Source organism: Sturnus vulgaris, chromosome 2 (assembly GCF_052056855.1).
Source record: "Sturnus vulgaris isolate bStuVul1 chromosome 2, bStuVul1.hap1, whole genome shotgun sequence".
NCBI classification, from domain to species: domain Eukaryota; kingdom Metazoa; phylum Chordata; class Aves; order Passeriformes; family Sturnidae; genus Sturnus; species Sturnus vulgaris.
The window spans coordinates 3,999,039-4,023,870 of record NC_142244.1 but is presented as its reverse complement, the minus strand read 5'-3'; the positions used below and the strand labels follow the sequence as shown (position 1 = coordinate 4,023,870).

At 39.7% G+C, this 24,832-nt stretch overlaps 2 protein-coding genes across 8 annotated transcripts in view; both read right to left on the bottom strand.

Annotated features, from left to right (window-relative positions):
* Positions 1-8,804: 8,804 nt before the first annotated feature.
* Positions 8,805-15,974, bottom strand: ABHD10 (abhydrolase domain containing 10, depalmitoylase). Its single transcript, XM_014882097.2, has 5 exons — positions 15,868-15,974; positions 12,895-13,078; positions 11,972-12,083; positions 10,896-11,033; positions 8,805-9,867 (listed from the first exon to the last, which is right to left on the bottom strand). Exons 1-5 carry the CDS (start codon positions 15,959-15,961, stop codon positions 9,526-9,528), a joined length of 870 nt encoding a protein of 289 aa, XP_014737583.2. The 5' UTR covers positions 15,962-15,974; the 3' UTR covers positions 8,805-9,525.
* Positions 15,975-17,475: 1,501 nt separating this feature from the next.
* The window catches only part of PHLDB2 (pleckstrin homology like domain family B member 2), a 65,816-nt gene continuing 58,459 nt past the window's right edge, over positions 17,476-24,832 (bottom strand). For all 7 annotated transcript variants that reach the window (XM_088156886.1, XM_088156868.1, XM_088156908.1 and 4 more), the window contains 3 exons: positions 22,680-22,899; positions 20,107-20,192; positions 17,476-19,420 (listed from right to left, as the gene is read on the bottom strand). In XM_088156886.1, coding sequence (XP_088013012.1) covers positions 19,280-19,420; positions 20,107-20,192; positions 22,680-22,899 — 447 coding nt within the window. In that variant the 3' untranslated portion in view covers positions 17,476-19,279. The remainder of the gene's footprint in view (positions 19,421-20,106; positions 20,193-22,679; positions 22,900-24,832) is intronic.

Sequence of the window (24,832 nt, the reverse complement as noted above, 5' to 3'; positions counted from 1 at the left end):
GAGGGTGACAGAAATTGCCACACATCTAGCTTATTTTCAACCATAAGCCAGAAACAAACCTTTTTTCTCCCTGTTCTGCATCTCGATAACAGGCTGAGAGTGTGACGATTTCTCCTCTTCTCTGTTCAAATGATGATAAAAAGTTTGAACAAGGGGACAATATGATGAAAAGTGAGGGAAGAGAAGGCAAGTGGTAGAATATTATTATCACCCTCTCATCAGTATATATTAGTCTATCAAATAGTAGAGTGGTATCCTGAAAAACAAGCCAAGGGGAAGTCAAAAACCAGCAAACCTACTATGAAGCACAAGGATTTTACTTTCTGCTGCTAGAAGTCAGCTAACCTCCAGTGATACGAAGGGAGCTATGCCCATGTACAGTGGTTTAAATTTTGATTATACCACTCGTACAATGTGGAAGGGGAGAGAAGAGTTAAGGCGAGACTTTTCTTGCGGTCTGATTTAATCGTATATTAAATAAAATAATTTTGCTTCCTTCTGAGTTACACAAGACTTTGTGAAATATCTTTCATTCATGCTGCATTATCCATCCTGGTACGAAATAGTTTCCTTTTGGCAAATGATTAATGTTCAGCTTGATATGCAAGGAGGTTAATAAACTCGAGATGGACACACAGTCAGTTTGACCAACAAAAGTCTTTCTGCTGCATTCTGAAAGGCAAAAAGAAAGGGAGAGAAGCAATGCAGTTCATTTTTATATCTGTTTCATAATGGGCTCTTCACCCATTACTTTCTCATTTTAAGATTCTGAATTCTCAGACTTATACTGCTTCTGATGCTGCTGGGCTTGAACAGACTCAAGAGATGAAAAATTTAATAGATGACCTAATTCATTGTTGTCCTCCACAGGCATTTCATTTAGTGCTTTCTCCTCTCTGCATTGGTAGTTTTAAACCCCTATGAAGCAGTTGATTACATAACTCAGAGTGTGCTACGTGACAGGGCCACCACTTGAGCATTTCCATCTCAGTGAGCACGGGGCTGAAGGCACAGCGGATGCGCAGGAACCAAGGCTGCAAGCCCAGCCTGGAGATCAGAGAAGGAACAGGCTGCAGCTGCAACAAGGAGAGGCAGAATATGAATTTGACATCCTTTCCTTTCAAGCAGCTCTTCAGGGCTGGGCTTCATACTCTTTGGCCAGTCCCACAACCAATAAGCTTTATTTTGCACTTTCACTTTTTGTGGTCAGAATGAAGGTACCTAGGGTGCCTGGCTGTTTCTGGTCACACCAAGGGGCTCAGTGCTCACCGGCAACAAGACTTCACTAAAGTCACCTAACTTTGCATCAGCCTCTGTTTCCTAACTTGGGGGCAGGGATGAGTGATTTAACTCTCTTAAGCTGCAGAGCAGAGGTTTCCCCCTTCACAGATGTTGGCTATGCAACCTGTTCTCGAGGGACCATTCCACACTGGGAGAGCTGAAAAGCTTGTCCATCAATATCAATTTTTAATAAGGCTTTGAAAAACTGGGAAACTGCAGAAGATTGGAAAAATGCCAGCTCCCCACCAATATTTTTCAAAGTACCACTAAACAAATCATAAGCCTGCTTTCTGTGCCATCAATCCTGGGGAAAACAATGGAATAATTTTTTTAAGTGATAATGTTGATGCAATTTGCTAAATGCTCTGTAATGTATTACAGTTGGCTACTCCATGACATGTTGATTAGGGAACTAAACCAATTCTGAAACAACATGACACATTAGAGAGATTAAAGCTGGCTAACTAGTAGATCCTGTAATATGACTGTAACTGAAAAATCATTAATGATGGTGTATATTTTATTCAGTTTGTACAGGAATATGTTCCCAGGCCTGAAATATTTAATGTTATTAGAAGTCACACCCCCCCCCCCTCCCCCCCAGGCTCCTAAGAAGATCCTGGCTCATGTGAGTAAGCAAAAAAGATAAAGAAACCTCCTTGAAAGCAGTCTACATGAAAGCAGACAAAAAGTGTCTTATTGCAGCCCAAGCCCAGCCATCATTGAAAAAGTACTTTTAAGAATGCAGCACTCTGTCCTACGACAAAATAGATGTAAAAAAAAAAAAAAGTGCGGAGGATAATGAAGATGTTGGGTAAGACAGTGTGATTGAAGGGCTTGGCTGAATAAAATATGGGAGGTGCACCAGCAGCAGTGGGAAGGAATATCACATCTAGTTTTCTGACAATTACTCTTCATAAAAAAGAGTGGAAGAGTAAAGTAAATTTAAATAGTGATTCTAGTAACTGGAGGATTGAAAATTAGAGCTTTTACAGTAATCACATCAGAAAGATTACCTGTTTATCTCACCAAAACCAGAAGTTTGGCAAGCACGTGTGCCTACGAGTTAAAGAAAAACTGAAGCAGCTCAAATTCCTTATGTCAGACACAGGCAGATTAAAGCATGATGGTTAGAAATGTGATGTGGAAGAAAGGGGCAGGTTTACAGCATCAAGGTACTACCATTAGAACACTTCACCTACTGCTTCTAATGGATTTTGTCCTCTTATTTTTCTTGGCAACACAAGACTAGAATTTATGACTAAAAATCTATGACTAGGGCTGAAGCTTGAGTAATTGAAGGAGCATTTCATGCCTGTAAGAACCATGACTCACCTTATGCTCCCAGATAATCACAATATTATCCTATAAATTTAAAAAATCCTTGTAAGCCTATAAACAAATGCTGCCAAAATCAACAACAAAACTGACATTAACTAGCTCACTACCCACGTGTAGATCCAGGGTAACTCAACAGCTTTCAGTGTCTTCCAACTAGAATACAGAAGAAAAAGCAAAACCTACCCTACCACAGAGCAATCATGAACCTTTTTCAGATTCACTGTTTGGCAATTCATTCCTTAGAAAAAGCCTGGTATTTCAGCTATCCCAAGCACGATCTTACAAAGTATGGTGGGTTGAATCCCCATCACCAAAGCTATCCAGCAATAACTGTGAAGTCCAGGCTCCATTTCCCTGGTAGGCCATTGTACAATAATGGATCTTTCATTATTAAGTTTACAAAAAAAAACCAAAAAAACCCCAACCAAAACAAAAAGAGGGTGTTTTCCAAAACTTTAAGTTAGCAGCACCTCCCTTCAACAGCAAACATCCGAAGAGATGCTCAAAGACCTTCCCTGCATGAATGTCTATGTGTGATGTCAGGTTTTCTAGAGTTGCAGAGAGGATGCTCAGGTCCAGTACAAGCTCAGTTCAAGTACAGGGCCTTTTTCTGGGAGCTTCAAGGCAGGAAATACTCTGCAGATCCTTGGTTTTATGTGTGGCCTTGCTGTGTTGCAAGATACCTCAAGATGTTCTACACAAGAGAACTAGTCAGACTAGGGGAAAAAGGTAATATTGGAATATTGCCCTCTTTTTAACTGTGCAAAAACAGGTGGAAGAGTTATCAGAACCAGGGGACAACATTAATTTTAGAAATTCTAACTTCCCTATTACTTTGAAATCTACAATCTAGAGGTCCTCGAAGACAAAAAGTGCTAACTTAAGCACGTGTCTTGCACCTGCAAAAAGGTTTCTTTGCCAGCTCTGAAGACGCTATGCCCCAAGCAAGTGCATACTTGGAACACCTCAAATTTGTGTTTAAAAGAAAAGTAATTCAGGAAATAAGGACATTTCTATTTGTGTGACAAAAGAGAATGCACCAATACTCCACCCTGCAGAACAAGGCAGCTCCTAAGGCTGCCATGAACAGGAGTGTTTCTGGAGTCACTGTTTCTGGAGATTTTGTAAGTCACTGACCACCTTCCAAGCAGCTTGCCAGCAGAAACAGTTACCACTTAGCACTGGAAACCAATTCCTGTGGATATAATTATCAGCATTCCCAGTATTCAAGATGACCTTGGAGGTAAATTGTGCATTTGAATTCTCAGGACTTCTTAAGATTTGTGCTGGATTAACAGACTCCTTTGAAAGAAACCCAGGTTTCCTATTGATTGCTTATCTGTCCCCAACTAAAACAGTACCTCCTGAGAACTACTTTGGTTTGAAAATTACACATATTGCAAGGGACATTCACAGTAGAACAGTAAGGAAGTAACATCTTTATTTCACTGAAACATAGACCAAAACAGACAGCTAAATTTACAAACAAAACCCCCCTAAAAGGCCAAATCCTGGAACTACGTAAATGCTGTTTCTTATGGTTAGGGATTTAGCTTTGCTCTAAGGAACTTTTCAAGACCTACTGTCCCAAGGACTAGCACATCCTGGCACACTTTTTGCCAGCAAGCCATAACCAATTAAACCCCAAACCTAAGGATTCTTGTAAGGACAAGACCTGATCCTAGGCAGCTTCAGGGAATGCTTTCCCCAGGTTACAGTCTCTGCAGCCCACTTGCATCACTCCAACCCCTAAGCACGCCACTGTTCAGCAGACCTTTGCCACTGGCACGAGCACCTGCTTCCACCCCAGCAGGCAGCAGTGACCTTCTCATGTTGCCACGTGGGAGGCAAGGGGACAGCAGATCAGAAGGCCCAAAAAGAACACAGCCTTTCACGTGCTGGCCTAGAAACACGTCAAATATGTGTTTTAATTTCAGAACCAAATGACTGGAAGTTTTAGGAGCTGTCATTTGCTTTTCCTTCCAAATATAAATGTAGAGCTGACTGAAGCTCCTTGCCAGACACAAACCAAGAGACTGTAGCAAGTTGAAAATGTGTCTACCTGTGAGCTGCAATTTCTGCATGACATGGAGGATGCCCACTTCTCTTTAATGGAAAAGAACCACTGGACCACATAACATACATATGCAGGACTTGAAAGAGAAATACAAGGTCAAGCCTACAACCAGACTGCAGTAAATCCTGTAATTTAGAGTTACACATTACATGACCAAGGCTGTAGCATTTTTCTGTTCCAGGCAAATATATATTGAACAGAGATGAGGTGCTACAGTCACAAAGCAAATGTGAGCTATAAAAATTGACCAACAAGCAGCAAATCTATGAGCAGTGGATTTGTGACCTTCATTTCTGCCTCTCTTTCCCAACAGTAAAATCTTCCCTTAGAAAATACCTGTCAGGAGCAAAGTGCCATGGACAGCGGCATTAAAACCTCATGCTCAGCAAGCTGGCTGCTATTTAATGTAATGGCTGAGTTCCCTCTGCCTTTCCTGTCCCTGATTGGCCTGAGAACAAACTTAGAAGGGTGAGAGTGCACACTGATGTGTTACATTCATACACATCTTAATGAATTTGGTCATCAACACAAAGCAGCGAGATTGCTCATCTCAAAGACAGGTCAAACACAGAACCCTCTTCTATTTCCCCAGAAGCCTTTAGTATAACATAATTTTTCAGAACTTAAAAAAATGAAAGGGTAAGGTAGGTCTCTTTGTACCAGCACAACTGAGTAGCTTAGAACAAGTTAAAATCTCATTATTCCCCAGGACACGATTTTCCCTCCTACTTGTCTGGGCTTTTTCTTGCCACAGAGGAGAAAGAAATTACAAGCACAAACCTAATGCAGAAACTCTGACCACAGCACTGGTTCAGAAAATGTTGCAACTCTGTATTGCAGCATGACTGGAGCACTGAAGATAGTGGAGCAGCTGCAGACAAGTCACCAGTTGAGTCCTACTCTGTAAGCACGGTTTAATTTGATATGAAAAGTATGGTACCATCAATCTTTTAGCCCCATTGAATAACAGCATGTCCACGAGAGCATGTAACCAAAATTAACATAAAAATGAAACAGCAGGAGGTGGTTCTTCTAAGGCCTATCCAGCCAGGCTTTTTTTGGTGAACACTGCCTTGTTTGCATTTAGTGTTGATGCAAGAGAAAACAGCTTAGCTGAACTGAAACTACATGAAACATTTAACACCAATTAAGTTAAAAAAAACCCCAAAACCAAAAAAGCCAAACCAGATGGTGTCTAATACAAAGCCAGGCAAGAGGAGAGACAAAACAAGTAGAATATTTAACAAGATAAAAATACATGTAGCTGAAACTGTGTAAGTCTAGCTCAGATCAGAATAAGAGCACTTGTTTATTAGGAAACAAGTTGAATAAGCTTTAGAAACTGATTATTTCATGCAAATCAAGATTATTGTTGAGGAAATGTACATTATATATTAACAAAGTATACTTTGCATTTGTCAACAAGTCAGCAGTCTGTTAAAAAAAACCCAAACCAGAAGGTAATTCATTATAAAATCTGCACCATGCAGAGCTTTCCAAGTGTGCAGTATCTTATTTTAATACAGTATCTCTACAAAGGACTGAAATACTAGTTTTTAAACATGACTAATACTGAAAATAATTACTATGTAGGCATCTACTGGCAAAGAAAAAAGCAACGCCCGAGGCATTAACACAGAGGACAAAACAGTACCAATTTGGAATGACACCATAATATGTGAATATCCCATTATTTCAGATTGTCCAAACTTCCTGGTAGGTCAACAGCTGCTCAGAGGTAGGATGTAAATCTCTCTAGTTATTACTATCCCTTCTTTGAGGCATCTGAACATGCCAAGTTGCCAACAGTCAAAACTCTGGTAATTTCCAGCATGAACACAGGGAAAATGCTTATGACAAATAAATATCAATGGAACTACCACAGCAAAATCAGAGAAAAAGGTCTGTCTGCACAAGGTCTACCTCAGAGCCAGCTCTTCACATTTAAGAGAAATAAATTTACAAAATAAATTAACATTTACAAAAATAAAAAGTGAGCACAGAGAGGACACTAGCATTCCCTGAATTTCAAAACACTACCTGGAATATTGTCTTTATGAAGAAATTATCATCTCTACCTTTGCATTTAGGCCATATGTAACAAACTTTGGATGTACCTGTACTGTAAATGCTACCACTGGTCTCCATTTAGCCAGCAGAGAAGGAAAACAGAACTACAAAAACAAATGGCAGCAAAAAGCCCTTCCCCTAGGATTAAGTTTTCAGTAATGCTGTGGTTTCACCAACCGATGCTGCAGTTTTGTATTCCCAACAATTGTGCCAACCCTGCTACACTCAACTCTCCCACCTCACGTTATTACAGCAGAATAATGGAGGGTGCAACAATACAAAACATCAACAGCAAACAAGGAAAAAACCCTCCTGAACACTATTTACACAACTGCTCCACTTCACTTTTGCTTTCACCTATCTTCCTCTAAGGCATTGCAATAGACACCTTACCTGCAAAATATCAATTATTTAATAAAGGCTAACACGAAGCACAGATAAAATGCAACTCTTTCAAGATGAATACACAGCTGTACTTTATGCAGGCACACAAAGCCTTTTCCTTGCCTGAGGAATTAAACTGAATGTTAACAGGTATAAGTCCCTATTAAAAAAAAAGGCTCAAAACTTTTCAGTCACTGAAGTAACTTTAATATATGTGAAGTAAAAGTACATCTATTACAACTGGTAATTCTTGGCATTAATTAAACTTAATTACTTTGGAATTACTGCAGTCTTCTGGTTTCAGCCTTTTCTTCCATTACAAGCTAAACCAATCTAAAATGTAACAAAGCAAGATTAAAAAACCCCATCATGGCTTAGGGCACAGTTTAGAAATAATTTTGATTCGGCTACATCTTTAAAACTTGCAAAATCTGCTTTTCAGCTCTTATCAAGATGCAAGTGATACAAACATATATAAGATGACAACTGCTTAACAGTTAACATAAACATGAACACAGCTCTAACTCCATAGTGATACAAACAGAACAGTCTATGTCAGAAATACTATGGAAGAAGTTCATGAAATGTTCTAATTCCTCAGGCAATTATCCCACTCTAGATTATCCTCAGCTGGATAGAGCCTATTTATATGAGCATGACAGAACAAGGGGGAGAGGGTAGGTTTAGATCAGATAATTAGGGAAAAATTCTTTACTGTGAGGCACTGGAATAGGTTGCCTGGAGGAGCTGTGGATGCCCCATCTCTGGAGTGTTCAAGGCCATGTTGGATGTGGCTCTGAGCAACCTGGTCTAGTGGAACATATCCCTGCCCTGCTATGGTGGCTGGAACTAGATGACCTTTAAGGTCCCTTCCAACCCCAACCATTCTATGATTCTATGACTAATTGACTTAGGGAATTGGTACACTTGAAGTAGAAAATTTGCATCTAAACAAGAGCCATCTTTTTTTCCTCTTATATCAAAATTCAAATTTTTTACATCATAGGTTCTTGTTTTTTTTTGCAGTATTGAAGCCTAAATAAAACTGTACTTCACAGGAACTCATCTGAAATTTAGGTTTTGTTGTTGCTGGTTTTTTTTCTTTTTTTTTTTTACTTGTTTGCGGTGTTTTTTTAAAAATTAAAACCCACTACCTCAGCAAAGTCCCATTGAGCACACTTCTACTGACATAGCTAGAACTGAAAATGACAAACTCTCTAGAAATACCTTACCCCCAGCAGCTTTAGTCTTTTAAGGTAACAGTAGTGATGCCATTTACTACTTCAAATAACGAACACAGAAACAATTTACATGCTTTTGACTGATGTTACACATTAAGGCCAGCCTGAACTAATTCCAACTTCTCACCTAAGCTCCTCTCTCTCAAGTGTACAAATGGCACTGTATAAAACCCAGTTAACAATCCTATTTGCAATTAAATCCATTTCCTATTAAATTCTATGGACTTACATTTTAAGAATTATCCAACTCTCAAGTTTCATTTACAGCTTCTCAGGGTTGGACTCAGCTGAAGAAGACACTGTTCCCAGCAATCCACAGCTCTCAAGTCATGGGAAAGAGGCAGCAGTGCTCGGTGGCACTGTACTCCCCACTTTGAAGAAGTTACTATAAAGTCACCTTATTGATCCAGTTTCAGTTTACACCAAGATTATTTATTGTTCCCTTAACAGTATGCCCACAAATGAACAACGACAGACAGTCTGGAGAAGATGACACACATCCTCCTGATAAGCACAGATAAAGAGCTCTTAAGGCTTTGAGGCCCTGCATTCTTAAAAGTCAAATTCTTCCCTATGTAGTACCCCAAGCACACCATCAGGGTGTGCCTTCCACTTTTTAACAGCATTTCAGAACAAAATAACCATTTATCTGAAATCTGTTTATTGTGTTTCATGGTACTCACTATTCTAATAACTAACTTCAGTAAACACTCAAGTTGTATTTTGCCTTGCACAGATGGTTTCAGACATAAGATACAATGATGTTACAGCAGAAGGACAATAACAGGTGTCAAAGATGTGAAATTAAAGTTTTACTGTGCAGCCCAATAGTAACAAAAAATAATCAACATGTCAGTACAAAACTGTAGGAAATTTGTGAAAAAAATGGTTAGAGTGGTGAAGGAGAGGTTCTGAACACAGTAGCAGCACTCCTTCACACTTTGGACTGTGTGCAAATGCAGCAATAATACAATACCTGTATTTACGAAACAGAGGTAAGGAAACAGCAGATAAAGCTCAGTTCCTACTGTGACAGTCAAAGGCCTGCCACCATCTGGGTAAGAACAAGGCTTCTGTTACTCAAGGAAAAGAGTCAGGTGTAGAGTTCATGCACTAATGCTACTCTTCAGCTTATGCTACTGTTGACAGCTTGTCAATGAGATCATCAACAGTATTCACAAGGAGCTTTGTATCCTCCTTGTCACTCATCCGATGCTGGCCGATTTTGCGGAGGATAACATCCACGTCCTTGCTCAAAACACGGTCAGCAACTTGCATAGAGATCTGCCAGGGGACATCCCCATCCTCCATGCCATGGATAAGGCGTACAGGACACGTCACAGGAATAGGACTATTCAGCACACAGTGGTTTTCTGCTTCTCTGATAAAGTCGTAGGTCAAGGAGTAATAGCCTGCCTCATTGTGCTTTGTTCGATATTTCCATTCACCCTTTTCTTCTATTTCTTTTTGTGCCTATAAAAAAAGAGAGCAAAGAACAGATGAGGCAGATGTTAGGACTGCTTAAGAGTACCTCGAGTTATTTCTGTTCTAAAAGCAGTAAAACTCCCCCAAGCATAACATTTCACCTTGTTAATTTTTATTAGCAAAAGTGTATTCCTGTTCTCCTCACAGCAACAGAGAAGACAAATTGCCTACATTGTCACAAAAGCTGTTCTCCAAACCTCTCCTGCAAATTAATCTAGTTAAAATTCACCAATGAAATTAAGTTTCTTAGCCAGAATCTCTCAGAAAAGAAAAAGATGTATAGCCACCATGAACAGTAAATCTCCTTGGCTTTAACCAGTTCACTGATCCTCAAACGAGAAATCCTAGGGAAAAGATATTTTCCAGTGATCAGTCTTTTCCACAATAGCTGTCTCTAAATACTGTATTTCCAGATTCTTAAGTATTTTCAGATTCTGAGTCCTAAATAGTAATACTGACACTACAAAGTACTTTAGAAAAAACCCAACTAATTGGGAAAATATCCTAAGTTATTCTAAAATACACATTATTTATTGCCGTGTAACACCACATTTACTTTCCTGAAGACTAGACATTATTGCCATCAAGGAAGAATCTCAGAAGGGCAGTTCCCACTATTTAAACCTTATAGTCTTTACAAACAAACTAATCTAAAGAATTTCCTTTCTATGCACACAAGCTGTCATACTCATCTCATCCAGTGCCACCTCAACTACTTTAGTGGCTACTTCTCTATCCTTCAAAGCACAAGGATCCAATTCAATGCAAATATAAGATATTCAACACTGAAATCTAATGGACTGCAAACAGCAGGGATCTGACTTCACATCCTCTAAACCACAGTAATATAAGCACACTCTGGCCAATGCTCAAACTAGTCTCATAACTGTAAGCTTGCATTAATCAAACAGAAAACTTACCCTAAAATTTGCAGGAAAGTACAGTTTAAATAACATAATTTCTTAAATTCTTGGTAAGATTTTTAGACTGCACAAAAGCCAACCATCAATATTTACCTCAATGGGAAGCCTCTTAAAAGATGTTACAACATGATCTGCTGCTACAGCTACTCCAACCAGAGCAGCTACTTTATCTGGGCGTGCTATTGCTGCATGAAGCATCAGCCATCCACCCATGCTGGAGCCCACCAGAATCTGGAAAATAAAATTAAAAAAAAAAGAGAAGAAGGTATAGTGTTTTACAGGAAATGGCTAATAGGTTTTTTCTTCTTGCACAAAGTATCAGTTTTCACTAGTTGGTTTAACTATTTAAACCTTGGGCATAATCCTGCTGTCCTTACCCAGGCAGAACTGCTGTCACCTCCAGTGGAAATTTTGCCTGAGTAAGCACCACAAGATCTGGTATTTATTATTCTGTTTGGCATGGCTGGTTATTGCTGTCTGAGCCTGAAACACTGTAAACAAAATGAGAGTTGAAACAATTCAGTATCATATACATACTTTTATGTTTCCTTCTCAAGATAAATGCACATGGTAAAGGCTCAGTGCAGTGAAAGAAGTCAACAAAAGCAATTCATAATACAAAATTGTTTTAAACACAATAGTAGGTATTTCTAGGTTTGTAGGAGATTCCAGTTTCTCACAGTAATTTCTAAAGTAACTGAAGAAATCAAATGCTGCTTCTCCTGCCTGTTTTTTAAAGCTATTTAATCACATGGAGTATCTTGTAATCTTCCTGCAAATCCTTTAATTAATGCATCAGCATGGGACAGTGACACCTTTTCATTAACAGGGCCACACTGCACTGGAACACTTCCTTGTCCCCTGTCAGGTGGCACCTCCACTATGAGACTTTCTCAGACTCTCTGGGACATCAGCCCTGCTGTGAGCAGGAGTTTCTAACAAACAACCTCCAGGAGGTCCTGCCAACCCATGCTTCCATGATTTTGTGACCTACCTGCTTGCAAAAGAGCTCCTATGAATACGACCTCTCAAATGATTCAGCTTGGAAGAGAGCAGGTGTCACCTGTTCAGCAAAAGCTACTGTTGACGAGAGCTCTTATGGCATATTTTTGGTCAAAGTTCTACCTTGAGGGAAAAACAGCATTCTATATTTAAAAATAAAATATAACCTGTGGTCCTTCTGTAAGTTCATCCAATATAGACAGAACATCTTTTCTCCACTTCCCAATTGTACACTCTTCAAATTTACCATCTGAACTTCCACATCCTGTATAGTCAAATCTGAAAAAATAACCACCAACATGAAAGTCACGGTACTGTCAACAGCAACACAGACCCTAACTAAATACTACTGTATAATCAAATCAGCAGGGGACAAGATACCACACTGAGCATTTTCTTACTTGGTCCTGTTTATCACGATGACCAGATACCACTCAAAAAATGTCTAAATGCAACATACACAACTAAGTTATGCAGCATTATCTATCATTTGATAGAGCACCATGATTTAGAAGAATAGACAAAAAACGTCCCTTACAGACAAAACCCCCCCCCCAACCTCAGAAACTTCAATTTTATAAGTATTTTTTAAATGTACAAACTCTTTCAAATACTAAACTCAAATACAAAGACTTATGAAACACAGCATTTAATCTCATCTATCAAAGGACAGCAGCACCAAGCAAGGGCAAGTTCTTCTAAACCCATAGAAGAAACAGAGTAACTTAATCAGACTTGGCAGGTAAGGACAGTGCTTATAGAGATAACTTAAAAACCAGAACTCCTTAATTTTTAGTTTTATGCCTGCAGCCTGATTGTAACATGTAGCACTGGTTAGACTACAGAAAATTAGTGAATTTTCTGAATTACTTTCAGAATACATTCTCCTGATTTACTTCAATCTCTCTACTGACAGAAATCCTACATTTGGAAGTGGAAGAAAGACTTCTTATCTCGTATACAAGCTCCCTTAGCACAGGGAGCATCCCAATCCAAATGCCAAAGTTTACTTATTTGTGTTAAAACCCCTTCCCACAACCCATGAGACCAGTTTCATTTATTTTCTCAAGAACAATACTCCTCTATGTACCTGACGAAGGCATGGCCTAAGGATTTGCAGAAATCTTCAAGGGCAGTTGCTTTCTGACCATTCATATTTGAATTGAAGCCTGGAAGGAAAATAACCCCTGGATTCCTCCCTTTAAGTTTCTGATAGGCAATATTTGGTCGATCTGGTCGAGTAAGAAAGCTGACAGATGACTTCAGCCTGCAAACTAATAAGAGAAGCCGTTTAGTACAATCATCATTATAACCTTGGCAGAAACACAAGTTTGTTTTATAAACACAGGGTTTGGCAAATATGGACATATTACATGAAAAGAAGGTATTCTGGCTCAAGAAAGAAGAAAAAAACATCTCCTATATTCTTTAATGATTGATAACTTAATGATGATGAACCTAAAAGTTTATTGTGATTCATTCTCAAATCATTAAACGCCAACCATATAGAGAGTTCACTCAGTAATTAGCAAAGTGGTTGACTGAAAATGAACACTAAGGCTTCCTAGACTTCATCAGTCCTCATGTTTCATACCGTCTTGAATACATTCACTCATTTTACAAAAAAACCTTCCCATTTAATATCTACTTAGTTTAACCTTTTATTTTCAAAAAGCCTAATTTTGAGATTAGAGTACTCTGTGCAATGGAAGTTTACAAGCACAGGAGGTGACAAATTTTTTATTAAAATTAAAACTGAAGGATCCTGGATCCACACAATATATGGAGATATAGGGGCAAGTTCATAATCAAGAACTGGGAAAGAATCTTGTGACTAACTTTTTCATCATTACCAGAATTAAACAACATTAGCATTGTTAGAACCAAATAAATAAATAAATAATATCAAACAAGGAAATAAGATTAACAGAGGAAATGCTAACTAATTAATAATTCCACTAAATCTCAACAGCTGCTACAGGATTTAATCTAACTTTAGCAGTCAGTTGTACCTCTACTGCAGGTGAGGACAAGTAATTCACTGAGAACTGTTAAGGAGACTTAATCCACTGTATTATCCAACCCAGCAAGGTAATTTGTTAAACTGAAAGCTTGGTCAAGTCTTCTAAGACTTTGACACTCTTAATTCTTAGATTAGACTGGCTCTTCAACAGTGGGTACAGAAACTATGCAACCCAAAATAAAGCATCAGGGCTTCCTAGGGGTGGATAAATAGTGCAAAACCCAGGCCCTGACAGCATCACACTACCTTGTTGTCCTGCAGCCTTGAGTTCTGTTTTACCAGTATCAGAGAGATTACATTCGAGGGGTTTTTGGGGGTTAGTTTAACTTGGATGTGCATGAGTAAGTATGGATACATAACACATACAACAGGGTGCAGAGCTAGCATTCAACACTCTCCTACAGTCCAACAGAAATTCTATCATTTGTACTTTGTATAGATTAAAACCATTAAATTGCTCCTCAAACAATGAGGTAGTTCTTTATCCCACTGAGGCATGAGTTGTTTATAATGGTGAATGACTTCCACAGTAAAGGTTTTCAGATGCATCCACACTGTGGCTTTTAATTTGCGTGTCTCTCACTAAGTCAAAATCACTTCTTCAAGTGCCAGTAAGAGGAGACCCACCAAGAAGCACTAAATTTAATAGAAAAATAATTGGGACTATTTTTCTCCCCCTTAAGCCCTGATAGCAATCTCTGAAGCCATGCATGTCTTCCATGCTGCAGCACTCTGGAGGTGTCCTCAAATTTGACGCTGGCAGGGTTCCAACTGCAACTACAAAACACAACCACTGTCTAAGCTATTTCACAAACTATTCTTCCATTTAGTAAGTTAATGAAAACACCAGCAGCAATCCCAACCTGAATAATGCAAATCCCTAAAGCAACCACCACAGCTTAATGCAGTCAGCCTTTCACATTTTCCTTTAGACAGACAAAACTATCAGCAGCTATCCAGTAATTTCTCCTCCTGATCTTAGGAAAGACCTTGGTAAAAGCAGGGAAGCATTTCTGAAGGGTGCAAGGCAGGTATTAGTGTTTATAAAAGCAAGCTACAGACCGAAGGTGATAGCTACAGGAAGACCCCAGAACCCTTGCCTGATGGTATCTATGGAATTCTCTTCATATTGGAATCACTGTGCATTTTATGAACACCAGAAACCGTGACTGAGACCAGTGTTACATTACACATCCAAGCCAAAGAAGTTCCTTGAACAACTCTGGGAATGTTCCTGCACTGAGATCTCCCCACTGCCAGCAGCAGAAGATTAATGCTGCTGTGACAAGTAATGGACTCAACTCTGTCCATACCTGGTTTCCATTCCAGCAGGAACTGGTCCCAAAGCACCTAAAGACACACTCAAATAAACAAATACTCTGATAATGTTACTGTTATAAACACGGAGAAGGGGGGGAAAACACAGCAAAAAAATCCCCCTGTATTCAAGCTTTTATGCAGCTACAAAATATGCACTCCTACTGGCAAGTAAGTTTTATCCACTGAGCAACCTTAGGTGAGATTCACCTGTCCAATTAAAGGCAAATAATAAACTCAACAGGTCAGACAAGGACGGCGTCTGGCACATCAAGAAGGGACACTGCGTGTTTGGGCACAGACCGAGCTCACTCAGAAGTGGATGCCAGCAAAGCTTTTCTATGCCTGGCGGAGCTTAACAGGGCAGGCACATTCCACACCCGACCAAGCGAACTGGCGCACGATTCCCAGCTCCTCAAAATCCACCAGGGGCAAGAGTTTAGTGCCAACAAAACACACGTGCGAAAAACAGCTGCCACAGACACCTAGCGAACCTAGCGGGGAGCAGAAGCCTGTCAGGAACCCGGCAGCAAGGGAACCGAATTTATTTAAGAAGCCCATCCGCATCAGGGGCCGCGCCCCGGCCCCTCCCGATGGAGACGGCGCTGAAGGGGAGCAAAGGGTGCCACCCGCAGCTGCCCATCACAGCCAGCACAGACACACATCCTGTCCCCTCCGACTGGCACCCCTTCGGCTCCGAGCTTCCCGCGGCCCTTCCCTTACCCAGGAGCGCCCGGGCCGCCCTCAGCGGTGGCAGCGATCCCCGCAGGGCCGAGGCGCGGCCGGCCCGCACCAGCGCTCCCGCCATGGCCGCCATGGCCGCCGCCCGCGCACGCGCCGCGCGCCGCCCCCGCCTGGGGAGCGGCGGCCGGGGCGGGGCGGGGCGGGGCGGGCCACGGTCAGGGCCCAGCTTCCCTGCCAAACTCCAGATTTGTCAATAAAAAAGCCTAAACGTGGAGCATGCGTTTTCTAGCGTGCGTGGTTCTTCCGAGCCAGCTGTACCTTGCAGCCAAGGCCACAGGTATGCACTGGGAGGAGCGTTGCCTGCAGGTCGAGGGAGGTGATCTTGCCCCTCTGCTCAGCCCTGGTGAGAGAGACCACAACACTCTGGAGTGCTGTGTCCATTCTGAGCTCCTCGGGACAGGAAGGACACGGAGCTCCTGTGGCAGGCAATGAGGGGGATCGGAGCACCTCCCTTCGGAGGAGAACGAGGGAAAGGCCTGGGCCTGTTCAGCCTGGAGAACAGGCGCCTGAGAAGGGACCTCAGCACCGGGCTCACACCTCCTCACCTTCTCTCAGCTATGTGAGGAACCAGAATTACATCTTCATTTCCTTTTATATACAGGCCATAGCAGCCACAAAGACAAGAAAATAATCATAGAATCACCAAATCATTTAGATAGGAGATCTCAAATATCATCTAGTCCAACCTTTGACTAAATACCACCACGTCACCTAGACCACTCTGCCACCATCCAGTCATTTCGTGAATGCCTCCAGAGATGTCCCTCCACCACCTCCCTGGGCAGCCCATTCCAATGCTTGACAACCCCTTTTGTGAAGAAATTCTTCTGATGTCCAACCTCCCCTGGCACATGAAAATGAATGCTAGGAAAGGCCAGTGCCTGCCAAGGTAAGGATGTTTTCCCACCCAAGCACCGGGCCATAGGTCATAGGACACAGCAGAGGAGGTTTTTAAGGCTCAGATTTGTGGTTTGCAATTGCCCGAGAGCCTTTAGGGTAAGCAGGTATTTGACTCCCAGGCAGGAAAGCTTGAAGGGCTTTCATGAGCAGTGCAGACTGATCATAAAAGGGGGTGCCTACCACCATGCTCTACTGACCTCGTCTTGATGCACACCAAGACACAACCCACCCCACTTCATGATGATGATGGCAAACCCAGTGAAAACAAATCAGTCATAAAACCACACTGGTTTTCATTTCCACAGTGAGTTAATGCTCTCATTCAGGTCATGTCTAAATCAAATATTGGGAAAACTTCGAAATCCTTAAACTCCAGCAATTTCTGGTTTGCAGTTAAACAACAAAAAAATTTGCCAATATCCAAAGCTGGTGATAAATTTTTCAAACACATTAATAAAAAATGAAAAATGTATTATATTATGTACAAGCAGAAAACAGACTACACTCCTAATTTCACTGCCCTCTGAAAGATTATTTTCAATAGCTCTTCAATGAGAAAATACATGGAATAGTTCAATTAAGTGTTACTGAGAAATACAGTATTGTTTGCACAACTGTATACAACTGTTTAAAAGACAAGCAGAAATGTGTTACGATAATGCAGCAAGAAAATATTTGAAACAAATGTATTTTTAAAAATGTTTATTGAAATGCCTTCATTGCATCATGCAGGATATAAAAATTATTAGAAAACCTTTATAACTATACTTAGGAGTAAAATCAAGATACATCAGGGAAAAATAATAACTGTATAAACAAAAGCAATTTACTTGATAGTGTTTTAAATTATAGATTACAGGTTGTGATCTGCACAGATGATAACAATTATCTCACAACAACAGTCTCTTCTTTTATGCTTCAAGTCGAAACTGATATTTGTCATGCTAGAACAACCACATCACCTGTGTATACCACAAACCTGTTCATTACAAGTTACAGGGTTTAAAAAGTATAACAAAAATATTCTGCCAGCATACTTCTATTCTGTTTTCAGTTTATTTGTTCAATCAAAAGCCATTAACTTTTCATCAAGGAAAAAAAAGGCAAATGTGCTTTCTTCTAGTACACAAGCCACAGAACGTGTAAGTTTCAGTTACTGAAATAGAACCTCTTCAAAGTCATGACACTTTCTTGAAGTTCATTTCAATTAAATAATTTATATTTTTGCAATATTACTCAAAGACTTGGAGGTGATTTTAAAATGGGAGACCGCTGCACCCTCAGTATCTTTGCTGTTTTAGGAATCTCAATCCCTACGGCTTGAAACTTTCAGGGGTTTTTATTCATACACTGCTTAGTGTAAACTCTTAGAACTCAACTCTCTCTTTTTATTCTATTTGACAGCATTATTCTGTGCAGATATACATTAAACAACAAAACAACTCTCTGGGACTGAAAGCTTGGCTCCAAAGAATTCAGATAGGCAGAGATTTTGGTGCTGGCTTCAAGGCAGGCAATGCTTGAGAGATTTCAATAGAGCATTCACTTGGCACAGAGTAAGATTAGAACCACACTGGGATCTTACTACATTAAAGAAAATTGCTGTAGGGTCCAGAACCAGCTTATTCTGTTTAACAGGGAAGATTAAAAAAAATCTCTCTTTATGAGGAAGTTAATACATGTGTTTCTATTTCTCATCATAGTGGAAAAAAATGCATCTTTATAAAGCTATTTTAAATTTTTTTTTTTGTTGTTGAGCTCCATAGATGGAAACTTTAAACATACAGTTGTTGCCACGAAGTGTTTGAACACACAGAATATAACAATTTAATTACATTAAAAGTCATTAAGAGTTTTGGCACTGTCCCCTTACAGAAACTTAGGTACAAGGAACAATATGAAAAACGTAAGGGAATCCTGTAACTCTTTGGCTCTGTTGTAACACTTAACTACTAAGGCAAGAACTGTGTGTACCTTAGGGCTGTTTTTTTGTTTGTATTTTTATAAAATACTTGACTAAAAGTTTTAAAAAGTCACCTAATCATCTATAAATGTCCAATGTTGCATATTAAAATATATGCTTATTACACCTTTTCGTTTCACTACTAGAATTTTTGCATACCAGTGAGAACATACACACTTGTAAACTGTTCAGTATAAATTTATGAAGACATTCTCATAAAGAGAATTTGTGTAAGAGAATTTGTAGAAACTTATCATTCAATCAAGTAATTAAAATTGCCTGATTATCCATTTTGGAGCACTATGATTCTCTCAACAGCTTTAGCTGGTTCATTCCTATAAAGATCAACTACAACAGGTAACAAGCCCCCTTTTCAATGCATTTGTAACCTCCTGTCAATCTGAGGTTTTGGGTGCACATCATAAGGAGGACATTTCAGGGAATTATTCACTGGCTTTTCAGCTGTCACTAGCTATGGCTAACTTCATTAGTTTTGTTATTGCAGGATGCCCTGTTGCTCCCCTTTTATTATAACATGAAGTGGGTGTAGCCTTCTGCTCCTGTAACAATGACATCCATCCATATCCTCATGGCTTCTGGAGAAGGAGCAACCATGTAGTAGATGCGGTCATGGGTCTTAACACTGAAGGTCAGCAAGGGGTTGGGACTCTAGGATAAAACACAAAGAGCATATCCAAAGAGTGAAATCAGCACCATTTATTGGTACCAGAAGTGGAATTGCTTACAGGGATATTTATGAATAGAATTAAGAAGAAAGATAAATTGCTGTACCACCGCATCTTATATTGCAGAAGAGATGCATTTAAAGTGTTTGTAGCCACCATAAACACCTTTCACAGCATTTCCCAGTAGACTATTATACAGTACTACAGGGCTCCAAGCTGTTGTTTCATGCCCAAATAACCAACTCACCCACTCTGCCCAGTGACTTTCACATATTGTTCACAGCTTATTTAAATTACAGATGAGAAGCAGGGGGTGCCATGAGGTGCTGGCACAATTAACTCCCTCCCTGGGACAGAGACATGCAGCCAGCCCTTGACTTGTCCAAGCCACTGATTTCAATGGTCTTGCCACTGGACTAAGGAACTCCTTGCAGCAAACCCCACTTTGCAGGTAGACACTTATCTCTGCTTCCATCAATATAAAAAAACCCCAAAACAGTGCTGATCACTGATTAGCTTCCTCTTCCTTTTCCTCCACTCCAGGATTCTTTTTAGTATTTGTTTTTTTTTTCCCCCAATAATGTTAGTTCTCCCTTTAATTTTACAGCAGCAACCATACTTTGGGTACTCTATGTGATATGTGGCTAAAACAGCAATAGCAAAGTTTACCTTATATGCATTCTTTAGATGATCATAATAGACTTCTTCAATAGCTTGAAAATATATTACACCTTTTAATTTAGTTTCGTGTTTGTCTAAAATGGAAAAGAGAGAATGATTTCAGAACTGAAATGAACAGTAAAAAGCAAGAGCTTAATTTGCATTTCCATAGATGTTCAGCTGATAAGTAACTGATTTAACAGTTGTCCTTCTGAAATCCCAAGGAAACCTTCAACCTTTCTTACTAGTTTTTTTGTTTTGTTGACAGTTGCATTTTTGATTTTAATATGTCTCCTTTTTCACCTAGTTTCCAAGGATAAGAGCTTTTATAATTTCCTCATCTAATTGCAAGTCACTCCCTTCACTGAAGTGTCTAAATGTTATGGAAAGTATTAGCCCACAGAAAGACAGGTGTCTCTCAGATATATCCACTCTTCCAATTCCATGAAAACCAGCCAGACTTCACAAAGGCTAAGACCTCCAGTTTGCCTTCAAGGGAAAACTGTAATGATAAATTTTCCATACAATCTGACAGCAAAACCTTTATATTAGAACACAGTTTGTGCATGTACTTTTTAAAAAACATGCTTTTTCACATGTGAACTTAAGAGTCACCACTATAATTTTTTAGAAGAAAAAGGGGCAGGGCAGCATCCACCCTCCATTTTCCTGCAGTGGAGAGATAAATGGTTAAAAAGTATCCCAACTGCATGTGGACACTGAAAGGCAAACTTCCTTTCATTCCCAGCACTTTTGTATGAGGGGAATAGAATGCTTTCTGCCCCCAAGTCATAGTGTCATCTCAACACTGAACAGTCATGCAGAACATCTTTATCAGTCCCATGAGGGATTCTGCCGTCATTTAAACACTTGGGGAACACTCAGCTTACATGCTACGTATACCTGCAGGCAATTCTGAAAGCTTCATATGATGGCAAAATGAAATCCCAGAGAGCAAACGATGCAGCTTTTCTGCCAGCCCCCAGAGAAGCAGTACTGAAGCACTGAGGTACAGGATTATGAGATTACAGCACACTTATACTGAGATAAACACAGCACTATACAAAGTGTGCTGTCTGTGCACTACAAGTAAGCAGGGGATTCACTCTCTTTTCAAGCCCTACTTGGGGCCTTGGTTACCAGACTACTTCAGGTACCCACAAGCTCCCATCAAAAGCATTTTGGTAGAGTTCCCTGAATGCTCCAGTTCAGAAAGTGCAGATGCTTCAGTCACCACACTAAGCTGTCAGACTTCAGGGTAAGTTCTTGGTTCAGTGCATTGGCAGAACTAAAGCATTATCTCAGTACATTCACTTAGAGTTCAGTAACTCTGAATTTACAGGACCAATATTTATTTTGGAAATCTACTATGTATTTAAAGATCTAAATGGATCCTCACTCATACAAGCAGCAGCATTTTAGTGCAGCTGGTACAGACTCCTCATAAAACTGTGCTTGTTGGCTGGAGTTCTTGAGACATTAACAAAAGTTTTCTTTGGTAATTGATATTACATTACGGCAACAGTACTGCACTCAAAAGTCAAACCATTAAATGTTAACATAACTACTAAAAAAAGACAAATATCAGTACCAGATGGGAACACAGTACTGTGTGTTGCCTTCCTAACCAATAAACCAGATGTTAAGAACAAAATAAAAAATGTTTGTCACATTCTTCATTGTATTACTGCAAACTAGTAAGAAATATTCAGTGGGTATGTGATGAATGAATGTAATTAATTCAATTTTAATTTCCTTATGAGTTGCTGGAAAGCAGTTATGTCAGTAAAGTAAATGAAACTGTTTGGGTGGTTTTTGTACTCGGTGTTTTCTTCTGCATCTTAGCAATGACCGTCCTGCATATGCCTCTTTCTGGCCTCTCTGCACAATATTCAGAGCACAATGTTATTTTTGTGGCTTCCTCTGAACTGAAATTTCAAAGTCAAACCACGTGTATATTTGCACAGCATTTGGAGAAATAATTATGTTCTTAAATCCCTCATTTCTGGGTTTACCCTAAGGTAATGGAGTAATGTAATGCTTATAATGGCTCCAGATATTGGTAACACAACTTCGTGTACACAAACACCTTTGGAGTACTGCGTATTCTTCATCTGAAATTCCTTGCACTTTCAAAACAAGGCAAACTCACTAAGTCTACCCCTGTACGTTTAATATCCTGAAAACCTTTTCTTCACATTAAGCACAGGACTGTGGAAGTGTTCACTTCAATTTTCATCATTAGTATAATAAATTATATTATTGTATGAAGGGTACAAGAAATCATTCAGTCACTGGGGGAAGTACTTAAAATATGTGGAACCATTATTCTGTGTACTGATCATCTTCCATTTTTTCTCTTGCCCATCTGCATCTCCTCCTTGGTTTTGTTTTGTACGCTCAATTCCGCCTTACCTGGCATGAGGATCAAACGCTATAGGGAAGGGTTCACATGACCTCTAAGTGAATGGATGAAATGGAAATCTAAGTTTTATCTGGACTCCCTACTTGTTCAAAACTCAGCTGAGTTTGATAAGAAAATAGAAGAACAGATATACCCTAGCAGCAATCCTGCAACCTACCTGCATAATAAGTAAAAGTTCTCTTGTTTCTGTCAAAAACAAACCACCGTTTTTTCCACGTTTTAATTTTTCCTCCCATTTTAATGAGAAAGCCTCGGCAGGTCTTCTCAGTGAGAGAAATGTGGTAGCAGGTCTCTATGTTGTGCCCAGCTGTCTCAATGTGACTGCGTAGGTCAAAGTCTTCCTTTCTAACGGGCAAATAGCGAGTCAAGGGACGGGCCTACAGGAAAGAAAAGAAAATAATATTGTTTTTAAGAGAAGCCTTATCATCTCCTGCTCCTTCTGTTGCGAGGACATAACTGAAAACTGCTCATAAAGTCTAAGAATAAATGTAAGAAAAATAAAGAGGTTTTACTGCAGCTCTAATTTTCTTGAAAAGAAAAATTCTTTAAACTTCCAACTTTACAGTATTGGATAACTTTGTAAAAGCCAGATAGAGCATAGAACTTTCTTGAAATCAACAGCTGATAAGCTAGTAAAACAGAGGCCACAGCACAGAAAAGTTGTCTTAGACAATTTTTTAAATTCTAGAAAACTTTTTTTTTTTTAATTCTAAGACAATTAAATGTAAGGGTGTGTTGCTGCCTTAGATGAAGTCCAAGAACTTCATAAGTAGGATGTGAAGTAAACCCTTCTGGATCAAATACTCACTGCACACGTCACTCTTTAATTTTAATTCTACTGCTACAGGTATTTTCATGCAGAGTATAATATATAAATAATAAGAACATGCAAATGCAGGTAACATTAATAATGGGAATGAACTGTAATTGCCAGTTAGTTTCACAGGGATTGTGGTGAACAAACAGAATTATTTTCGGCTGAATAAATGAACTGTGATAACTAGTTCACAGTATGGTATGGAGAGCTGCATCCCTCTGCAAGGACAGCAAAGCAGTGCAGGAGACAGTCCCTCCTTCTTGACTGCAGTTCAACACTGCAGCAAGCCTGGATAGTGTCAGCTGGGAGAACAAGCAGGAGGAGATAGTCATTTGGAACCTCTGCCAACTGAGGGAATATTCTTGTTTTCTGTGCCTGGAGGATCTATGCACTATGACCACCCCCTCATTTTAAACACAGAAGCAGTTCCCCCAGAGAAGGCTCCTGCTGCAGCTGAGGCAGAGAGGCTACTTTGGAACAGAAACTGATTTTAGATGCTTTCAAGGATCTGTGAAAGGAGCATCTCCCTGTCTCTCTCTCCCCCTGGACTCCAGATAAGTCGGTGACGTGGAGAAACTAATCTGCCCCTGCTCCATTCCTCAAGTTAGCCTTTTAAATCCCACTGTGAGTCTCAAATCAAAGGGACTTTCCCTCACTGCATTCTTAAGAGCCTCTTGGTGCAATAGGAGCTGTGTTGCTCACAAGAACTCTTAGCACCCTTCTAAAATTCTGCAGTCCTGTATGATACGAACTGGCACCAGGTCTGGCAAGTGCAAAGGTGGAGTTCCTTCCTCTTGTTTACATTTCTAAACATCAAAACATGCTGGGGAAAAAGAAATTGGTTTCTCTGTACAAAGGAAAGAAAAAAGAAAAAAAAAATCAGTAATTTTTAACTGATTTTTGACGTATGTTTTTTTGTCTTCCTGCCAATTCAGTCTTCTCTCTGCCAAGTCTGACAATTAGCAGTAATTGACAGGACATTCTATTATGACACATGCATGCTCTAATTTGGGATAAAGATACCAGCATTGCATTGTTGTTTACACCACACTTGAGTTGTCAACAAAATTTCTTAGAAAAAAAGAAGGCAAGCAAGTAAAATTTAACATTGTCGATTATATTTTAGATAAAAACAAATGAATGAATATATTGAACTAGAAACAGCTGGTTAAACATCAGCAAAGGTAGCACAGATGAAACCAGAAAGACATTCCAATCTTCTGCACTCAAATACATCGATTAAGATGGAGACATTGTCTTGCTCTGGCATACCAGTAATGACTGTCTAGTCTCTTTGCTGTACTTTATAGATATTATTGGTTTTGGAGGAATAAACAAATAGGTAAGACCCTAAGCCTAAAGAAAACTCAAGGTACCTCTAAGCCCAAAGAAGAAGCAAAAATATGTTCGAGGTAACACTTTTTCAATTAAGTAATGTTTCTCATGTTGTACAGTCCCATTAACTTTAGAAAAAAATAATATTTACTCTCTAC

Bases quoted from the DNA above. Each gene is read 5' to 3' on its own strand.
- ABHD10 (XM_014882097.2), bottom strand. From the start codon at position 15,961: ATGGCGGCCATGGCGGGAGCGCTGGTGCGGGCCGGCCGCGCCTCGGCC. The intron at 13,079-15,867 runs GTAAGGGAAGGG...TTCTCTTATTAG, and splicing joins GGCGGCCCGGGCGCTCCTGG to TTTGCAGGCTGAAGTCATCT. The intron at 11,034-11,971 runs GTTATATTTTAT...TTTATTTTCCAG, and splicing joins AACTTACAGAAGGACCACAG to ATTCTGGTGGGCTCCAGCAT.